This window comes from Balaenoptera musculus, chromosome 2 (genome assembly GCF_009873245.2).
Source record: "Balaenoptera musculus isolate JJ_BM4_2016_0621 chromosome 2, mBalMus1.pri.v3, whole genome shotgun sequence".
Classification (NCBI taxonomy): Eukaryota; Metazoa; Chordata; class Mammalia; order Artiodactyla; family Balaenopteridae; genus Balaenoptera; species Balaenoptera musculus.
Window position 1 is genome coordinate 14,858,866 of NC_045786.1, and position 22,150 is coordinate 14,881,015.

The 22,150-nt window shown below is 35.5% G+C and overlaps 1 protein-coding gene across 3 annotated transcripts in view; it reads right to left on the minus strand.

The window, feature by feature from the left end:
- Positions 1-22,150, minus strand: part of PLXDC2 (plexin domain containing 2) — a 414,916-nt gene that overhangs the window by 20,172 nt on the left and 372,594 nt on the right. Inside the window, exon 14 of one of the 3 annotated variants that reach the window (XM_036842293.1) lies at positions 3,609-3,696. The exons of the other annotated variants lie outside the window; for them this stretch is intronic. Within the exon in view, the coding sequence (XP_036698188.1) occupies positions 3,634-3,696 (63 nt within the window). The 3' untranslated portion in view covers positions 3,609-3,633. The remainder of the gene's footprint in view (positions 1-3,608; positions 3,697-22,150) is intronic. 3 annotated transcript variants of the gene reach the window in all.

Genomic DNA, 22,150 nt, shown 5'->3' on the forward strand with positions numbered 1-22,150 from the left:
GTGATTCAAACTACCACGAGGGCGCGACTCTCTCTCTGAGTCCCCCCATGTGTCTATCCACATGTACTCTTTTCCTCCTAATAACACTTCACTTGTTTCACTACTTTCCGTCCTTGTGGGGATTCTTTTCTGCAAAGCCGTAGGGCCAGGGCCTTGTCGCTGACCACTAGTCTAGCGGCTGGGACTCGGTGCTCTCGCCGCCGCGACGCGACCTCAATCACTGGCCGGGAACTGAAACCCTGCTTCGGGCAGCTGCGGGCCGAGGCCACCTGAGATCAGAATCCCACTCTTTCCACTGGGAACTCAGTGATTCATTCACTCTTCTCTTGTTAAATCCTCATGACACACCCGGACACCAATCCCAATCCGTGCTGTCCTCTCTCAATCTCGTATTTCATCACCCATTTTTCCTGAGAAGATGAGGCCATTAAGGTGCTAACCCTTTCCCCTCTCTCTTCACTAAAGCCTTCATATCTACTCATCCTTTCTTCTTACCTGAAATAAAAAGATAGTCTTCCTCCTTGCAGAGTTAATTGCATTTCCTACTCAATCCTGTCTCTACTTCATCCTTCCCTCCTTCCCAAGCACCTTAAAAAAAAAAATCCGTTCATGTTTTTCTTTACCTTATGCCTATACTCAACATCAGAAAACCAAAAAACCACCTTTACTTGATGTTTTTTTGTAGCCTCACTACTAAATCTCTCTTGAATGTCTGACTGAATCCACTGCCTTCACGTTACACCACCATTTTTACCCCCTTAAATCTGATGTCTGCTCCTTACCTTGAAACTGCATCCTCACAGGTGACAAATAATCTCTTTCTCAAGTTAGTACCTTTTTTCTCTCCTAATTCTTTGGTGTTTCTAGAGCCCTTTATACTGCTGCCTACTCTTCATTTTTGATACTTTCCCTTTTGCTGGTTCTCTATGACAGTATATTTTCTTGCATCTTGGGTTTTTTTCTTTTGTTATGCCTTTCTTTTTTTTTTCTTTTACCTTTTACACTTGTCTCTTTCCCTGGTTTATGAATGCTAAATGTTAACATGTCCTAAGAGAGCCACGAGCTGTCTGATCTCTCTTCCCCGTAGCATTCTTTATTCTCTTGGGGTTCAATTCTCACTATTGTAACTTCCACATTTTCTCACTCGACTGCTTTATCTTAATCCATTCCTTTTCTTCAGTTGTTTTTTTGAAGAGGCCCAATTGTGATTTGACCATCAGCTCAAACCAAACATGCTTAAAATCCACCCCCATCACTTTCTTTCCTAAACTAACTTTGTCCTCTGATGTTTCTAATTCTGTGGCTAGAAAATTTAATTTCCCCGCTTCTCAGATTTTGTACTTTGGAATTATCTTTGCTTCTTTCTCTTCACCCCACACATTCGATTCAAAGAATCAGGATACTCTCCCCACCTTCACCACAAATTAGCTATAGGAGTTTTGGAATTGCTTAATTTCTTGGACTCTCAGTTACTTTCTCTGTAAAACAGGGATATAACAAATGCCTACATTTACGGACCTCATTGAGAATCAAAGATAATTAATTGAAAGCACTTTCAGACACAAAGCTTTAAGCAAATGAAAATGGCTAAATTCTATCCTCTGCCTTCACATGGCTCTTGAAGTAGCCCCATTCCATTCTTTCTATTAATACCCTAATTCAGCTTGCAGCTCTCATCTCACACATGAACTACCGAGACAGCCTTCTAGCTCTCCTCTGCGGGTCTTTTCTCCCTTCTCCAGCTGTCTCCAGCCCCCTTCCCCAGCCCCGTTTTCAACTTCTACTCCTTTATTACATCACTCATGCTCACTGCCCAGAGAAGGAAGCCCAGATTTTGCAGTTAGTTCTTCAAAGCCTGTCACATGTAACCTCCATCCACATTAAAGCTACTCCCAGTACTTGTCTGTAGATACCAATATATAATTGAATAAATCAATCCATCTTGCCCCTTCTTGATTTAATGCTTTTGTAAAATCATAACATACCGCTCTTCCATGTGAATGGCGCCTGCCCTTCCTCTTTGCTTAGGCACAGCCTGGCACTCTTTTGAGACTCTGCTCAAGTACTGCCTCTTTAATGAAATTCCCCCTGATTAATCTCCCTCTCTTTCCTAAGAATTTTGCAGTACTTGCCTGCACTATTCAGCATGGAACATACCGTTGATGTTCCTCATATTATTATTAAATTCCCATGTGGCTATTTGGTCTTTAAAGTTTTTATGTTCTATGATTCCACCTATATAATAAGCTGGCAAATATGATTATATACAGGGTGACCATATGACATTGTCCAAATTAGGACACTCTGAGAGCAAATGGGAGAACTAGTAACAACTTATATCAGACAACAGACATAAACTGGGTTATATGTTTCCCCTAGTTACACCTCTGCGATATTAAGAACATCTACCAGATTGCATTTCACAAAAAGGAGTTTCAGTTTTGATTGATTTTCCATGATATGAGCTGAGAAGATTCCAGGCTTCTTTGGTATTAGCTTATAATATTATGATGATAATGCATTTGGCAGTATCTTTTGATTTTTTGAACCACACTGCCATGAGTGGTTGTTGTCTACTAAAATAGACTAATAATTTGCTATTAGACAGGCAATTTACGCTGTGGAAAAGTAATTTGCAGTTGAGTGTGAAAACAGGCCAGGTCACTGGTGCCCAGTGACTTGGTTAAAAGACAAGATAATGCTGCCCTGCTCATAAATGTTCTAATAAAAGTCGAATGTGAGTTAGTGTTGATCTGTACAACAACAGGACTGGCTGTGGTCCCGAAGAGGCTGTTCTCATAAGGTAACTTGTATCTGGAGCATCACCGGGCTTCTCAGCGAGGTGAAGGGAAAGTGGCAAGTTAAACTCTAATCAGCCGTGACCTTAGGAACGGTAAATGACGAGTTATTTCCTGCCCTAAAGGGATTGCATGCTTTAATCCACATTTAATCACAAGATTAGGAAACAACCCAATTGAATGGTTTATGCCATCAAATCCAAGGGGGGACACTATTCATGTGACGATTTAGAGTAATGCTTATCAATCAAGCCAGGACAAAAAGAGATCTGTAATATTCGACTGGTATTTCATGACGTGTTTAATTTGTATATGTTTAAATAAAATTGAAAGGTTTAGAAAAAATTTAAAAGGCAGATAGCAAACCTTTTACCTATTTAAGGTACTATAGAAAAATAGATATGCATAATGGTATATCTTTTTTAAATTTGAGAAACTCGATCTATTTATTTTGGAATTTTGGATACACACTATCTCTTTTCAAGTCAATTGAGAAATTGAAATAAAAAATAATGATGATCCTACCCATAAAAAATTGAATCACTGTGTTGTACCACTGAAATTAATATAATGCTGTACATCAACAGCATTACTGTACTGTACAACAGCATGATGTACGTTACTGTACATCAATGCTGTACTTCAATAAAATAATCAAAAGGGGAACAATATAGCATTAGTATGGCAGAAAAATAAATGTTAAGGAATATCTGCTGTACAAGATCAATTGAAGGGATATTACAGATGCATTCATAACTGTTTTCATACAATGTTACAACTGACTAACATCAGTGTTTAATCATTCCTTACTTAGAGCCTCCAGCGATGTTCATTACTATCCTTTACAAAGATTCATGTAATTTCCACAAAGCTTAGCTGAAGGTGCGAGACATTCATCCTGTGATAAAGAAGTAATGGTCACCATTGGAAAGATACTACGTGAGCCAGGTTACAGCCCTGGAAGTAACTCCAACATTCACAGCATTTTTAAAATGAAAGAAAGAAAGAAAAAAATCAAGATGCCTGAGATAGACCAACTAGAACCTATAAAAATGACTCTTTTTATTGCACAATCAATGGTATTATATCCAGGGGTTAAGAACATGGTTTGTGAATTATTTAGATCACTCTAAAGCACTTTTTCCCTTCCTTTTTATCATTTGGGTAACTCACCAATATTTGCATAAGAAAGGAGGGTAGGTATGGGAAATAAATGAACCTCTCCAATAAATACAAGAAGGGAGGAATGGGAAAAAGATGAATACCTCCAATAAATTTTGGTATTTATATAATTTTTGGCTAAGACTAATGACCATCTTTTAAAAAATAGTGCTTTTAACACTGCGCTGATGAAGGCAGTTGGGAGTCAGCAAATTTGGTTTTAATTCCTGGTTGGATTACACGAGACGTTAAGGAATTGACCAAAAGTCACGAAGTTAATAAATTAAAAGCTAGCATTTATGCAAGGTCTGTCCTCTTTGCACTGCACTCTTTCTACTGCATTTAACTGGTTCCTGCTTCTGTTACTATCAAACACTAAGGCCTCAGGCAAATCACTTCCCATCTCATGGGAAGTTATCCGCGTTCTCATGTAGAAAATGAGAAACTCGACAAACACTGGTTCTCTGCTTACTCTGAGCCTACAACCTCCAGTTAGCCTTATATCTGATACATATGTGCCAATAATTTTTAAAAGGGCAATATTTTAAAATCAACATTAGTTTTATGCATTTAAAACATATGGTGAATGACTCAACTAAAATATACCAGTAAGATTTACATTAAAAATATCTTAATACATCATCTTAAAACATCAGTGCTGCAAATTCAAGAGTTATTTATATTTCCAAGTATACAAATGTTTATTCAGGGAAATGAAGTCTAATTTCTCTTTAGGTGAGACATGCAATGCAAAAGTTGTGAACCACTGCATTTGATTTTTCCTTAAATTTCCTGCTGTCTTCAACTTTCTATCATTTCAAGATTCTGTTTATTGAAGTTCTACTTGGATTATTTTAGATGAGACTATTTATTCAGCAAATATTTGTAAGTATTGTGCTTGTCCTGGGGATAAAAACAATGAATGAGACAGACGTGCTGTCTGTCCCCTGGAGCTACTATATGGTTATTAAAGTTCACTCAGAAGTAAAATAAAATAATACAATGAGGGAAGTCTTTCTGATTTTGTTTTAAAGACAGTCCCTTGAAAGAACTGATCAGTCAGTTCCACCTATTAACCAAAGTTAATAGAAAATAATTTCAAATCTCATAACATCTGGTTACTTATTTGTCTCACTGAAATATCATAAATCATTTCATTAAAAAAATAGATATATACTCAGTTTTTCCAATTACACTAAATATATTCTGCTAAATAGATTTTACAGTTGGTAAATAAAAATTTAAGTCCAAAAACATAATTGTTTAGTTTTTAAAATATATTTTACTTTTCCTCTTCTGTACTTCTGTAATTTTTATAGACAATATATGTCTTGTATAACTTTATGTTATTATAGTTTTTTTCTCCAATAATTTCATTTCTTTTACATTTGGATTTGTCACTATCAATATATTTATCACCTTGGTTTTCTTTTGACTTGAATTTGTTCAACATCGTCAGTGGTTTTTAGTCCATCTGGTTCCTTTTTTATATACCTCTCTTTCTAAACAAATTCTAATGCAATTATGTTGTTTGTCAAAACATACCCAACCCAGTGATTTTCCCTGATATCCCATTACCTTAATGAATTTATTACGTGGCTTTACATCCACTAGATGGTAACTATTTTCTCTATTAATAATCCTTCTTTTAATTTTTTCAATGGTTTAATAAATTGAAGTTTATTTCTTGTTCACATAATAGTCCAAGACAAGTGTTCCTATAGGCAGGCAACTTCCTTCCATGCATGGATCAGGCTTTTTTCAACTTGGCTTCTCCAGTCCCTTGGACTGTGTATCCAGTTGGTGGAAGAGGACGTAAGGTGTGTAAAAGACACATCGAATTCTGAAAGCCTTGACTTAAAAGTGGCCACATCACTTACTGTTGGTGATCAGTAGTCAAACGGCCACACTCAGATGCAAGAGAACCTGGGAAATGTAATCTTAAGTCGCATAATTACTCACCAGTCACAAATCTCTACTATGGAACTGGGAACACAAATTATGCTGAACAGTTAGCCATCTGTGTTATTCAAATTTACCTCTTTTTAATGGCTTATATGAGGCCCAGAGATTTACAAATATAAAACACTTAATACAGTATATGCCAGATCAAAAGCAATAATAAATATTATTACTTGTAACATTATTATTTTAACACTCAGTGAATGAGAGATTAGAATGTGCATATATAAATTATGCACATTATCATGAATATACATAATGTATAATTATTATATAAATTAAAACATGCATGTATAAATTAGCAGCTGCATTTGCTTTTTAAATTAAAGTATACTTGACATATAATATTAGTTGTAAAATTAGCAATTGCATTTAAAAATATAAATGGAGTAACATGTAGAAAAAATATTGTGAACATTTTCTAAACAATTCCAAAATGTTTGTTGTCAGGTGAAGGAACCTGAAACATGAGATGCATATTCCAGCAATAGCCACCTTCAAATGTACAAAGGACAGTCATAGGGGAAAGTGTACAGAAGTTTCTGAGTGGTGCCAACTGAGTTCACAAGTTCTTGTTTGATATCTCTTTTGTCATTTTGTTTATTTGAATCTCTTCTGTAATAGATTTCTCAGGAAAAGCTCGTGAAAACAACATTGCCAGACTCTTGTATGTTAATAATAGTTTACTGCCCTTTATACTTGAAAATTAATTTTGCTGGATATAAAACCTTGGCTTACATTTCCTTTCCTTTAATATTGTGACCCCATTTTCCTATGGCTTAAAAAATTGCTGTCAAAAAGTTGATGATTATCTAATTCATATTCCCTTAAAAGTCAGGTGTTCCATTTGTCTAAGTGCACAAAGGATTTTCTTTCTTTCTTTAAAAAAATCATCCTGTGATTTTAGTAGAATAAATTTTAATGTTAACCAGTTGGTTTTGGTTTTGGTCAATAATCTCAGGTACACACTGTCTTCTTTCAATATTTAGATTTTTTTTTTAAGTTGCAGGAACTTTGTAAAAAAATCATAGTTTATATAATTTTTACATTTTGTGTTTACTTATTTATTGCTTTGGTTTTCTTCTTTAGGAATTCCTATTATCCACATGTTGGGTCTTTGTAAATCTTCAGTATTTGTCATTATCTCTCAAATCATTTTTATCTCCTTCTTTAGTTCTTTTCAATTTTAAACTTTTCTTTCTTTTAACCTTTTATTTCTTCTAGGTCACAAAGAATTGTGTTTATTTGCTCTTCTCTTATTCTAGTTTTTTCCTCATTTCCAAAATGGTTTTTTCTTTTATTTCTGATTTTTTCTTTTATTTCTAATTCTTAAGGATGTTCACCACATTTTTTAGTTTATATAATGCCAATTTGAGTTGTCCTTTAATGTTATACATCATTTTCTTAATGCTTTTTAGCTAGTTTTGAAATAGTACTTTAGAGTTTTCAGTAGATTTTTAAAGGCATGTCTTTCTGATATGCTTTCACTGACTGTAGGGATATATTGGGTTGGCCAAAAAGTTCACTGGGGTTTTTCCGAACATCTTATGGAAAAACCTGGATGAACTTTTTGGCCAACCCCATAATTCTGCTCTTTATTCTCTTTAAATTATAGTATCTTTGCAGGGATTTCACCTCCATATTTTTCTTCTGCTTCTTTTTATTCACATTTGGTTTCTCTGAACTTTCAGAAAGAGGACTGGCTGAAGTAACATCAATAGTTTCAGAGTTCCCTCTTCTGTTGTTCTTCAATTGTATTAAAAACATATGATGGTCACAAAGCACAGAGCTGATCTCCCTGTGCTATGCGGTTGCTTCCCACTAGCTATCTATTTTACGTTTGGTAGTGTATATCTGTGCTTTGTGACCACCTAGAGGGATGGGATAGGGAGGGTGGGAGGGAGGGAGATGCAAGAGGGAAGAGATATGGGAACATATCTTCAAACCAAACCACTCTAGCTCCTTCAGAAATTTAAACATAGGTCCCATGCACTCACCTGCAACTGGGGTTGGCACTTGCCCTTCCCATTTCTTGCTGCTGTTCTCACATTAGCCTGCTGTATTTTCTAGTCAATGCCTATTGGCTATTCTGTGGTTCTCCTGTTTTCATGCCTGTTGGACACCTTGTTGCTACCCTTTGCTTTCTCACACACAGATAGGGACAACATTCAGGTCCTGTGGATATCGGTGGCTTGTTATTATCTGCTGTATTTGAGTGTTCATATTTATATTTTGGACATAAGTTGTCAGCTGGTTTTGTTGTAAATGCTGCCCACAAGTTTTTGACTTTGATATCCAGTTGTTCTGTCTGTTTTTATCTGGATATTTTGGAAGCAAAACATTTATGCTGCTACCACCACTAGCAACTTCCTAGAAACTTCCATTAGTACTATCTTTTGATATTTAAAGGACTTTGTTTTTGCATTTACTGTTAAATCACACCATTTATTACTATAAAGTCTTTCACAAAATTGATTTGAATGAAAACATCACTGAGAATACTTCAGTCTTATACCTACTTTTCATTGACAAATAAACAGGCAATTGTTCTACTATGTGCTGAGGTAAATGAATGACTGAATATGTATATATATATTCATATATATTAGGCTCATAAAGGCAGGAAGGCAAGGCAGATATACTTATCTGTCTCTTTACTACTTGGAGGTCAATAAGAGATAATGATATATTTGCTTAAGTGGAGATTCATGGAGGAAAGATAACTAAGTAGTTGCAACTCTCCTGGTATCTCCTCCTGATCAAGATTGGGGATCTACACTCTGTTCTATGTCAGGGAAACAGATTTGCACCTGCCTGTAATGTGACTCAGCTGCATCATTTACTGCACGTGGGAGTTTCAACGTGATGAAATCTGTGTCTTCTATAGTTAAGAGAAGGGTGAGAAGAAAAAAGTACTTTGCCCATTAGCAGTGATTATAATATGAAGATATTAATGATCACAGATTGAAATAAAATAGGAATGGGAAAAATGCCAACTAAAATTTCAGAAAAAATTTTTGAATGAGAATATTAAAAAATTCCCTAAGGCTTCTTTGCAGTGTGAGGGAAGGAAACAGAGTAGCAGAAATGATTTTAAGTGGCTGGAGCTTACGTGTTATACCAAAAGCTCTCAGAATAGTCTAAATCTTAAGAGAAAGGGAGAAAAAGATGGAGATAGAAAGAAAACCACAAACGAGTTTATTTCTAAGTGCAAAGTGCCAAGTATGCTTTGCTTCTCCAACCTATTTAAAGAAATCATACATATTTACTCGTCAACCTCACCTCTTAGTAAAACTTAAGAAATTCATTTGCTGAGAGAACCATGGGAGAAAGCAAAATAGCACTTTGTATCTCTGGCTCTATGTTACTTTATTCTATTTCAAGTAACCCTTAGTGGGAAAGATTTATTTAAGGCACCTTGTACCGGTTGTTACTTTCCTGATAAATTCCTTTGTTTTTATGCAGACCTTTAACTAAAGACAAACTGGAGCCTTGCTTGTCCTGCAGCAACATAAACATGAAATCTACCAACTTCCTTAAAAGGTGAAGAGTTGGTGGGTCCCCTCCACCTCAGAGTATTACCTCATAACTAACTATATTCTCTGGATAGGAGAACTATAGTCTTCCTTGTAGTCTTGTTGTGTGGGCATGAGTTTTACTTTTTCACTTTGGGTTATGAAAAAATAAGATGTCTTCAAAAACTGGGAGATTGTGTGAGCAAACACACAATCATGCTTTCTAGTTTACTTTGCCATTTTTGTATTTTTCTGAAACATATACGACTTTGTGGGTGGAGGGGGCACCAGAATATTCAAGACTTACAGGGATAGAACAAACCTTAAATTCATTCTAGTGCATACACATATATAATGCTTAAATACACTCTATGAAGTCCTGAATAAGGGGCCTTCCTGAATGCTTAAGGACCTCTGGTGATGAAAATCTCATCACCCCAGAGCCTCTGAGTACCATCTCTGGGTACCTCTGATTATTAGAAAGTCTGTATTTAGCTCATATTCGTATCTTCATAGCTTCTCTCCAGAGATCCTCATGACCATCCCTGAGATCCATCCAGAAGAAGTCAGACACCTCGTTCATGGGATAGCCTATCAACAGTGGTGGGAGCTACCATGCTCCTCCTTCTAGACTTTTCTCAGCTAGAACTTCTCCTTTCATTCATATTCCAGGCATGAGTCAGAAGTCTGTAATAATCATTCTCCTCTAAACACATTTAAGGTTGGGTACGTTCCTCCACTGTAGGGGTACACTTATCACTTTTGGTGAGATGCCTTCCTACTCTTCATGAAACATATGATACATTTTAAAATTGACAACCATATATTATAAATTACAAATTTTGAGATTGCTTTTCACTAAAATTCAATGTTCTTTATCCTCACACTACATAAAATTTTCTCCACATTAAACTTGTACATATTCAAGATGCAAGCCCAATTACCAGCTACTGAATCACAGATATTTCAAGGTCAACAGCAAGGAAAACTTGAAAAACTAAGATATGTGACATAAATTCAGATAGAAAACAAAAAGTCACTGATATACAATTAAAAGAAGATTATCCCTTACTACAATCCTAGAACTTTACATTGCACTGAGATTTAGAATAATTATCATAAATCTATTTTCTTTTTATAGAAAAAAAGTTTTCTCCTTTTAACGGAACAAATATCATTTCTCCTTTCAAAGTTTTTGCCAAGGATAACACTGGTCCCAGAGTCAGTGTTCACAAAAAAGTTTTTTAGAACAGATGAATGGCTTTCTCATTAAAATATAAATATTGTAATTAGCTGAAAGTAGAAACAGAACTAATAATTCTGACTCTATATTCCCTTGCTATATGATGTAAGAAAAGTTGTTTTAATTTTGAATTGAAAATTATTTTGTTTATATTAAGAAAGTTTTCATGAAAGCATCACCTCAAGAAAATAGAGCAAAATAATCTTAATCCACTTGCAAATTAAAAGTACCTTTGCCTAATCATTTCTAATGGAATTACAAAGACCATGATTATTTCTATCATTTAAAATACATTTCTTTATATTTCTGTTCTCTAGATTCTGAATTCTGAATCTTCTAAACTCAAATTTTAAAATTTCAATTTTCTTACAATCACAAATAATTCTATTATTTATTTATAAACCAAAGCATGTCATGATAATCAAATTATTTAGTTTAGTTGTTTTGTATTTCTGTCAGAAAAAAAAATTATACTATGTGGAATTGGTGGAAAAATAATCTATAATTGAATAAATTTATTATTATTGCAATGCAATAATTATTGCTAAAATTAAAGTTTCTATTATCTGTCTCCACAAATAGACAGACTTGAGTATTTATTTTAACAAAAATGTTACCAAAGTCACAAGGAAGAAATTACTCAACAGTTGGTACTATAAGTAGCGCAATCTTCTTTTAAAGAGGCTACAGAAAGAAAAGATTGGAATACCTAAAACTTACATCATATACTTAAAATGACACAATTCAGGTTTACAGACGCCCAAGTGGACTGTAGTTCTGTGGGTTTTATTTATTCATTTGATTCTTCCATCTTTTATGGGCTTCCCTGTGGAGGTTTTATATACATGTATAAAATATACATATTATACACATATAAATATACATAAAATACACATATATAAATATGCATGATATAAATATAATATGAATATATATAAAATTTATTTCATGGCTTTATGCACTATGAAAAATAATAAGTTAAGGAATGGTAATTAAGAAGCAATTAGAGCAGAGAGCTCAGTGAAATATTAAATAGTTTATTCACTATTTTTAATAATTCTCCCTGATGAAGGGAAGAAAATATTTTAGTTTTAGGAATCTAACTTAAAACGTGGTATCCAGAAGAGTAAATTAAAGACAATACCTATAGGGGCTTCCCTGGTGGTGCAGTGGTTGAGAATCCACCTGCCAATGCAGGGGACATGGGTTCGAGCCCTGGTCTGGGAGGATCCCACATGCCGCAGGGCAACTAGGCCCGTGAGCCACAATTACTGAGCCTGCGCGTCTGGAGCCTGTGCTCCGCAACAAGAGAGGCCGCGATAGTGAGAGGCCCGCACACCACGATGAAGAGTGGCCCCCGCTTGCCACAACTAGAGAAAGCCGTCGCACAGAAATGAAGATCCAACACAGCCAAAAATAAATAAATAAAATAAATAAATTTAAAAAAAAAAAGAAAAAAAAGACGATACCTATAAAAGAAATCTTATTTTGGTAACTGTGTAAATAAGGGAATCACCATAAACTTGAACTGATGTCTCAAAAACATTCAGTGATGCACATGAATAAGATTCTAGCATCTTAGAACAGATACACAAAGAGTGTCTTTAAAAATATGCAAACCATTTTCACCTTTTTTCCCCTATATATTGCTAGATTTCTGGAAATCTGCCATCTAATAAAACAGCTTCTTTAACGAGGGTGTCAAACCATTTCAGTTAGGTTTTGCCTAATCTTTCCTTCTTCATAGCAGTTCACCAAAAGTGAATGCCAGCTTTTGCCTCCTCTAAGAAATAGAAATAAATATTTTGTTTCAATGAATCATTTTTTCCTTGAGTTTTCTTTAAGACTGAAGTAAGACTAAGGAATGCCTTAAGGGCAAACTCAGTTATGAAAAAAACCTGTGACTTCAAGCTAAAAGGATCCTTTGGTCTCTGAAACGAATTCTCTGTCTATGGCGCAGGCCGCCAACGGGCCAGGTCTTCCTGCCTCCCAAGTGCTGCTCATTAGGCAGCTGCAAAGCCAGACGCCAGACTTTGAGCAAACACTTCTCCTCCCCAGCACCAGCCTCTGAGTCCTTGCCTGGCTCCTTTCCTCTGGCTTCTTTCCTGGCACCACTACTGACTGCCAGGAAAAGTTGAGGGCCACAGCTGCCCGTCTTCCTTAATCATATTCTCCATGGGTCCTTGTTATTCCCAAATATTTCTTGGGGTGAGGAATCCCTTGAGTGACAAACTGCTCAGAAGTCTGTGGTTATGCCTCCGCTGTGGCAGCGCAGCCTACAGGCCAGGAAGAGTCGTGAATTCAAGTACTGGCTCTGAAATCAGCTTTGACATGCCCCAGGAGAACAGTTTCACCATCCTGGGTTTCTGTCTCTACATTGGACTTGCCTCCAACAAAGGTGGAGAAAGGACACTTCCCACTTAGGTTCCAGGAACAGAGGGCTCTGCTGGTTGGGTGCCAGGGATGCTCAAAGTTGCAGAAGAAAGAAGACTCATCTTTTGAAATGTTATCTTTGGTGGAAGGATGGGGGGCAGAATCATTTTTTTTAAAATTTACATTAAACAAATGTGTCTATATTATAGAGTGTAATGCAAAATTCCCACAAGTTTTTAAGACAAAACATAAATCCGCAAGGAGATGTAGGTAAGGCAGATACTGGAGGGAATTCATACACTTTATTTTGAAAAAGTTACAAAATCCCTGGGTTGCATGCCTGCTGATGTTTCTTTTTGTTTCGACATCCTATGAGTTTGAGGATAAAAAATACTGGGAACTTCCACTAAAGGCAGATAGTTTGGTCCCCTGGAAATAATACGAATTTTAAGGCATGATATGAACACTGACTCGTATTTAGACATTTATGTCCAGGTTTTACTGTGAAAACCATCGTGTGACTTCAAGTTCAAATTAGTATGCACAATTTAAGAATGGTGAGACTGTCTTGTCCTTCAGGAAAATTAACTGTTTTGGAGAGCAGTCTTATTTACTTATGCATGTGTATGTATGTGTATGTATGTATGTATGTATGTATCCATGTATGTATGTGTGTGTATTATAAATATCTACCCAGAACTGATTATTACCAAATTTGAAGTTCAGGAACAAAGATCATCATAAACTCTTATATCCTTCATTATCTGACTAATAATATCTTAGTGCTCAAAAAAGGTTAACATTTTCTCTAAGCATTTTATGAGGACTGCCTCTTTTATAACTAAACATTCAAACATTGAAATCCACACCTAGCTTAAAATATATTTATCTTCTCTCTCTCCTCACTAGTATGGAAGCTGCATGACAGCAAGGATGGTTTCTTGTCCATTTTGTTTACCTCTGTGTCTTGGGTACCTGGCTCATAATAGGGGCTCAACAAGTTCAAATAGATGAATGAATGAATGGTCAACATATCAGATAGCTTTGTCAGCCATCTCTCTCCTCAAGCATCTAACTTCTCCCTTGTGCTGAAAATCACCTGGTTTTCTACTTTTCAAAAATATGGAGAGAATCAGATTTTCTGTCTAACCCCCTCTTCTCTGCAAGGTTTTCTCTATAAACCAGCATTGTCCAGTAGAAATAGGGTGTGAGCCATCAACATAATTTTAGAAGTGTCTAGTAGCCACATTAAAAAGTAATAGTAAGTGAAATTAATTGTAATAATATATTTTATTTAAGCCATTATACCCAAGATATTTTCATTTCAACATGTAATTAATATAAAATTATTAATGTTATCATACATTCTATTTTTGTACTCAAACTTCAAAAACTGGTGTGTATTTTACATGCACCTTATTCCAGACTAGCCACATTCCAAGTGCTCAACAGCAACACAGGGCTAGTGGCTGCCACACTGACAGCACAGCTTTGTCCCTGTCTTTTCTCCAATCCTCAGAGTAAAAATTATAATCTACTCAGAGACAAACTCCATTACCATTGCATTGTCTTAGTGCTCTCCTGAAACATGAAGGGCCTTGTTCCTGTAGTTCTCTACCATCCTTAAATGAGTCCTTTGTACTGATTTCTTTCTCTCTGAGGATGTTTTCAATAGTGCCTTACAGCATCAGCAGCAGGATAGGGTATTCTTAGTTTTTGCTTTCCTATTATCAAAAATCTAACATTTTACTCATAGAATCTATTTTGCCAAGGTATTGATCATCTTTTTCATCACAGTCTTACCGTTTCTCTTCATTTTTATTAATATAGAACAGTCACATCTGCACATAAATGTCTAAATATCAGCCATTGTTTAGAATACTAAAGAAAATTAAGTGCAGTGTTCATCATGAATTCTTTTATTAAGATTGTTAGTTGAAATTATTTTGTTTATGGTCCACATAGAATCCTTTCATGGGATTGCTTTTTTCATATGGTTACCACTTTATACTATTACTTTCTTGGCCTTCGATTAGATTACATTTTCTGTATCTTATTTAAAAATCTTAAATAGTGATATGTGATAGTATTCAACAGTGCAAACATTTATGTCTGTAGCCCATATTCATGCAATAAAAATTTATTATAAATCACAGAATCTATGCTTAGGAATGTTCAGCAAACATTAAATTTGATGTAGAACCAAAGGCGTATTTAATTCTTCCAAAGAGATAGTAGTTTCATCAAAATCTATTAAAAATTAAGAAAAACATGCTTATTTGAATATTTGTTCTCTGCTATTTTATTTCAAGATAGTGAACCTGATTTTAAAAAAGATTTTTAAGCATGTTATTCATTCACGTATAATGTGATGGGTTTTGGTCAAAATCAAGTGTCTTTTTGAAAATTACTGAGAGAAGCCAGACAGGTAAACACAAAATGAAATCCATCTAGTAAAAAGTCAAAAGTAAATGCTCAGTTTAAGACCTGAAGAGGATGATGGAGGAACACAGAAGACAAGTTTATGAAGAATAGATCATTCTACCAGATGAGTAAAGACTGACTGTCTCAGGAGAATGGAACTCTTGGCCCTGATCCTCTGTATGAAGACATGAGGTGTAAACAGTCAACTCAATTATTGTTTAATTATACAATATATGGAGTGACGGTTTGCTTTATCATCAAGGCCTCCTGATTTTCATCTACTTTTCTCTTGATTTTAATCATTTTATTGCCTTGAGTCACATTCATCTTGGCATTCCATATAACAATGAATTTCTAGAATTTAATCCCCATTTTATACTATTCTCTTTCTATAAACAAAAAGTTTAAAAGCTAAAGCCCAGGTAATGTATGAGGAAGAGTGTTCGTGTCCACAAAACATATAATAACTGGTGTATATTTCCTGCAAGAACAAAACAGATAATAGGTACTGTCACTATTATCTTCACTAAAAAAAGACAATAGCAATGACAGCTACATAAATTGGTGTACATCTTTGGGCAATGATTTTGGCAATGTTTGTTAAGTGCTTTTAAACTGTTTATTTCTTTCATTTGATTCTACTTTGGGGAATCTGTTCTAAAGACATAATGTATGCCCTTAGCTACACATCCTCCTACACTGCAACATACAGTGCATGAAGCAAGCCCCTTTTACACACAGAGAGACAGCATGGCCTAGAGGTTAAGTGTATGATCTCTGGAGAGCCTGGGCTGGATATCCTTACTCCACCACTGACTAAATGCATGATACTGAGCAAGCTGCTTAAATTCTGTGCCTCAACTTCCTCATCTACGACATGGAGATAATTTTAGTACCTCATAGGGTCTTCGTGAGGATTAAATGAGGTAATAAGTGTAAATCACTTCTCCCAGTGAATTTAATAAATGTTCGCTGTTACCATTACTATGTTCATAATGGGGCCAATTATAATAGCAAAAAATGGTAAGAACCCCAATGCTCCACAATACAAGACTGGCTGCATGAACTGTGGTCTATCCACTTGAGGGCCAAGTCACTAAAATTCATCACAGTATGCACTGTGTCTAGCAGAGCACAGAAACTAATTCCTACAAGTGTTTAATGCAGTCTGGATTTTGTGGTGAAATACACAAGATACACACTGGGTCACATTTTAATATCATGGAAATTGGGATGTGTCTTAAGGTCAAGGGCATGTCACAGTTTAATGGGGAGTGTGTGATGCATCTCACATTTGATTCAGCCTGTGGCAGGCAGAATAATGGCCTCCCAAAGATGTCCATGTCCTAATTGCAAAAACCTATCAACCACCATATAGGCTAAAGACTTTGTAGATGTGATTAAATTAAGGACCATGACATGGGGAGATCCTGGATCACAATGGGCCTTACAAGAAGGAGGCAGGGGTCAGAGTTAGTAGAAGAAGATGTGATGATAGAAGCAGAGGTTGGAATGATGAGAAGAAGGGGCCAGGAGCCAAGAAACACATGCAGCCTCTAACAATTGAAAATGGCATGGAAATTATTCTTCATGAAGCCTCCAGAAGGAACCAGTTCTGCCAACACCTTGACTTTAGCCCAATGACACTAAGTTTGGATTTCTGACCTCTAGAACTGTAAGATAGTAAGTGTGTGTTAGTTTAGGTTATCAGGTTTGTAGTAATTTGTTACAGAAGCAATAGAAAACTAACACATAGTCACATTGGGTGAAATAAGGTTCTTTTTTACTTCAAGGCAATGTTAGCAACATTAGGCCCTCAGTGCTTTCTGAATACCACTTGACAGCATAAGCGACAATCAATGTAAAACTACTGAATGAATGTTGAATGGAATAGCATAGGGCCATCAGAATGATGTTTACAAAGAGTATATAATAAAAGAGAAAAATGTTATTTGAAAAATAAAGATTATCAGGAAACTTGCACAAACCTCTTAGATAGCCTCACCCACCAGAGGGCAGAGAGCAGAAGCAAGAAGAACTACAATCCTGCAGCCTGTGGAACAAAAACCACATTCACAGAAAGATAGACAAGATGAAAAGGCAGAGGGCTATGTACCAGATGAAGGAACAAGATAAAATCCCAGAAAAACAACTAAATGAAGTGGAGATAGGCGACCGTCCAGAAAAAGAATTCAGAATAATGATAGTGAAGATGATCCAGGACCTAGGAAAAAGAATGGAGGCAAAGATTGAGAAGATGCAAGAAATGTTTAACAAAGACCTAGAAGAATTAAAGAACAAACAAACAGAGATGAACAATACAATAACTGAAATGAAAAATACACTAGAAGGAATCAATAGAATAACTGAGGCAGAAGAATGGATAAGTGACCTGGAAGACAGAATGGTGGAATTCACTGCCACAGAACAGAATAAAGAAAAAAGAAAGAAAAGAAATGAAGACAGCCTAAGAGACCTCTGGGACAACATTAAACGCAACAGCATTCATATTATAGGGGTCCCAGAAGGAGAAGAGAGAGAGAAAGGACCAGAGAAAATATTTGAAGAGATTATAGTCGAAAACTTCCCTAACATGGGAAAGGAAATATCCACCCAAGTCCAAGAAGCACAGAGGGTCCCAGGCAGGATAAAACCAAGGCAAAACACGCTGAGACAGGTAGTAATCAAATTGACAAAAATTAAAGACAAAGAAAAATTATTGAAAGCAACAAGGGAAAAACGACAAATAACATACAAGGGAACTCCCATAAGGTTAACAGCTGATTTCTCAGCAGAAACTCTACAAGCCAGAAGTGAGTGGCATGATATATTTAAAGTGATGAAAGGGAAGAACCTACAACCAAGATTATTCTATCTGGCAAGGATCTCATTCAGATTCAACGGAGAAATCAAAAGCTTTACAGACAAGCAAAAGGTAAGAGAATTCAGCACCACTAAACCAGCTTTACAACAAATGCTAAAGGAACTTCTCTAAGTGGGAAACACAAGAGAAGAAAAGGACCTACAAAAACGAACCCATAACAATTAAGAAAATGGTAATAGGAACATACATATCAATAATGACCTTAAACATGAATGGATTAAATGCACCAACCAAAAGACACAGGCTCTCTGAATAGATACAGAAACAAGACCCATCTACATGCTGTCTACAAGAGACCCACTTCAGACCTAGGGACACATACAGACTGAAAGTGAGGGGATGGAAAAAGATATTCCATGCAAATGGAAATCAAAAGAAAGCTGGAGTAGCAATACTCATATCAGAAAAATAGACTTTAAAATAAAGAATGTTACAAGAGACAAGGAAGGACACTACATAATGATCAGGGGATCAATCCAAGAAGAAGATATAATAATTATAAATATATATGCACCCAACATAGGAGCACCTCCATACACACGGCAACGACTAACAGCTATAAACCAACAGTAACACAATAATAATGGGGTACTTTAACACCTCACTTACACCAATGGACAGATCATCCAAACAGAAAATTAATAAGGAAACACAAGCTTTAAATGACACAATAGACCAGATAGATTTAATTGATATTTATAGGACATTCCACCCAGAAACAGCAGATTACACTTTCTTCTCAAGTGCACACGGAACATTCTCCAGGATAGATCACATCTTGGGTCACAAATCAAGCCTTGGTAGATTTAAGAAAACTGAAATCATATCAAGCATCTTTTCTGACCACAACGCTATGAGATTAGAAATCAATTACAGGAAAAAAAAACGTAAAAAACACAAACACATGGAGGTTAAACAATACATTATTAAATAACCAAGAAATGACTGAAGAAATCAAAGAGGAGATAAAAAAATAACTAGAGACAAATTACAATGAAAACATGACGATCCACAACCTATGGGATGCAGCAAAAGCAGGTCTAAGAGGGAAGTTTATGGCAATACAATCCTACCTCAAGAAAGAAGAAAAATCTCAAATAAACAATCTAACCTTACATCTAAAAGAACTAGAGAAAGAAGAACAAACAAAACCCAAAGTTAGTAGAAGGAAAGAAATCATAAAGATCAGAGTAGAAATAAATGAAATAGAAACAAAGAAAACAATAGCAAAGATCAATAAAACTAAAAGCTGGTTCTTTGAGAAGATAAACAAAATTGATAAACCATTAGCCAGACTCATCAAGAAAAAGAGGGAGAGGACTCAAATCAATAAAATTAGAAATGAAAAAGGAGAAGTTACAACAGACACTGCAGAAATACAAATCATCCTAAGAGACTACTACAAGCATCTCTATGCCAATAAAATGGACAACCTGGAAGAAATGGACAAATTGTTAGAAAGGTATAACCTTCCAAGACTAAACCAGGAAGAAATAGAAAATATGAACAGACCAATCACAAGTAATGAAATTGAAACTGTGATTAAAAATCTTCCAACAAACAAAAGTCCAGGACCAGATGGCTTCACAGGTGAATTCAATCAAGCATTTAGAGAAGAGCTAACACCCATCCTTCTCAAACTCTTCCAAAAAATTACAGAGGAAGGAACACTCCCAAACTCATTCTATGAGGCCACCATCACCATGATACCAAAACCAGACAAAGATACTACAAAAAAAAGAAAATTACAGACCAATATCACTGATGAATATAGATGCAAAAATCCTCAACAAAATACTAGCAAACAGAATCCAACAACATATTAAAAGGATCATACACCATGATCAAGTGGGATTTATCCCAGGGATGCAAGGATTCTTCAATATATGCAAATCAATCAATGTGATACACCATATTAAACTGAAGAATAAAAACCATATGATCATCTCAATAGATGCAGAAAAAGCTTCTGACAAAATTCAACACCCATTTATGATAAAAACTCTCCAGAAAGTGGGCATAGAGGGAACCTACCTCAACGTAATAAAGGCCATATATGACAAACCCACAGCAAACATCATTCTCAATGGTGAAAAACTGAAAGCATTTCCTCTAAGATCAGGAACGAGACAAGGATGTCCACTCTCACCACTATTACCCAACATAGTTTGGAAGTCCTAGCCACGGCAATCAGAGCAGAAAAAGAAATAAAAGGAATACAAATTGGAAAAGAAGAAGTAAAAGTGTCACTGTTTGCAGATGACACGATACTATACATAGAGAATCCTAAAGATGCCACCAGAAAGGTACTAGAGCTAATCAACGAATTTGGTAAAGTTGCAGGATACAAAATTAATGCACAGAAATCTCTTGCATTCCTATACACTAATGATGAAAAATCTGAAAGAGAAATTAAGGAAACACTCCCATTTACCACTGCAACAAAAAGAATAAAATACCTAGGAATAAACCTACCTAGGGAGACAGAAGACCTGTATGCAGAAAACTATAAGACACTGATGAAAGAAATTAAAGATGATACCAACAGATGGAAAGATATATATACCATGTTCTTGGATTGGAAGTATCAATATTGTGAAAATGACTATACTACCCAAAGCAATCTACAGATTCAATGCAATCCCTATCAAATTACCAATGGCATTTTTTACGGAACTGGAACAAAAAAATCTTAAAATTTGTATGGGGACACAAAAGACCCTGAATAGCCAAAGTAATCTTGAGGGAAAAAAATAGAACTGGAGGAATCAGACTCCCAGACTTCAGACTATACTACAAAGCTACAGTAATAAAGACAATATGGTACTGGCACAAAACCAGAAATATAGATCAATGGAACAGGATAGAAAGCCCAGAGATAAACCCACACACCTATGGTCAACTAATCTATGACAAAGGAGGCAAGGATATACAACGGAGAAAAGACAGTCTCTTTAATAATTGGTGCTGGGAAAACTGGACAGCTACATGTAAAAGAATGAAATTAGAACACTCCCTAACACAATATACAAAAATCAACTCAAAATGGATTAGAGACCTAAATGTAAGACTGGACACTATAAAACTCTTAGAGGAAAACATAGGAAGAACACTCTTTGATATAAATCACAGCAAGATCTTTTTTGATCCACCTCCTAGAGTAATGGAAATAAAAACAAAAATAAACAAATGGGGCCTAAAAAAAAAAAAAAAGAAAAATAAATAATATCAATTTGCATTTCAGTGAAATCACAATTATACTAAATGGGCAAACATCAAGTTATGCATATAAGAATTCCAGAAGAAAATAAATTAAAATAGTTATTGTGATTATTTCTGCTTATTGGGACTATAAATGACTTTGCTTTTACATTTCCACAATTTTTAAAATAATGAACAGGTATTGCTTTCCTAATGGGAAAAAGCACATCAAATTCATTTAAAAAGTAGATAGCAGTATAATATAGAACATGAAAAGCAACTTAGATGATACTGGTAAACTCAATCTCTTTATGCACCAATAACTCTAATTTAATTAGTAATTCAAACCTTTGAATTCATAGGTCTGGCATGTCAGTCACTGTGCAGTCATCATGGATCTGCGTTTCGATTTTGAAAACATGGATCAGCTTTAATAATAGTAAAGTTATGATTATTATCTTCAAAAATCATCTGCCAACCAGCCACTGTGAGCTGCTTGAGGACAGCAGGGTGTCAAAGAGTTAGTGATTTAGGCAGAATTATTGGCAATTGACAGAGAATCTGGGAATCTGCAGAATGATTCTGCTTC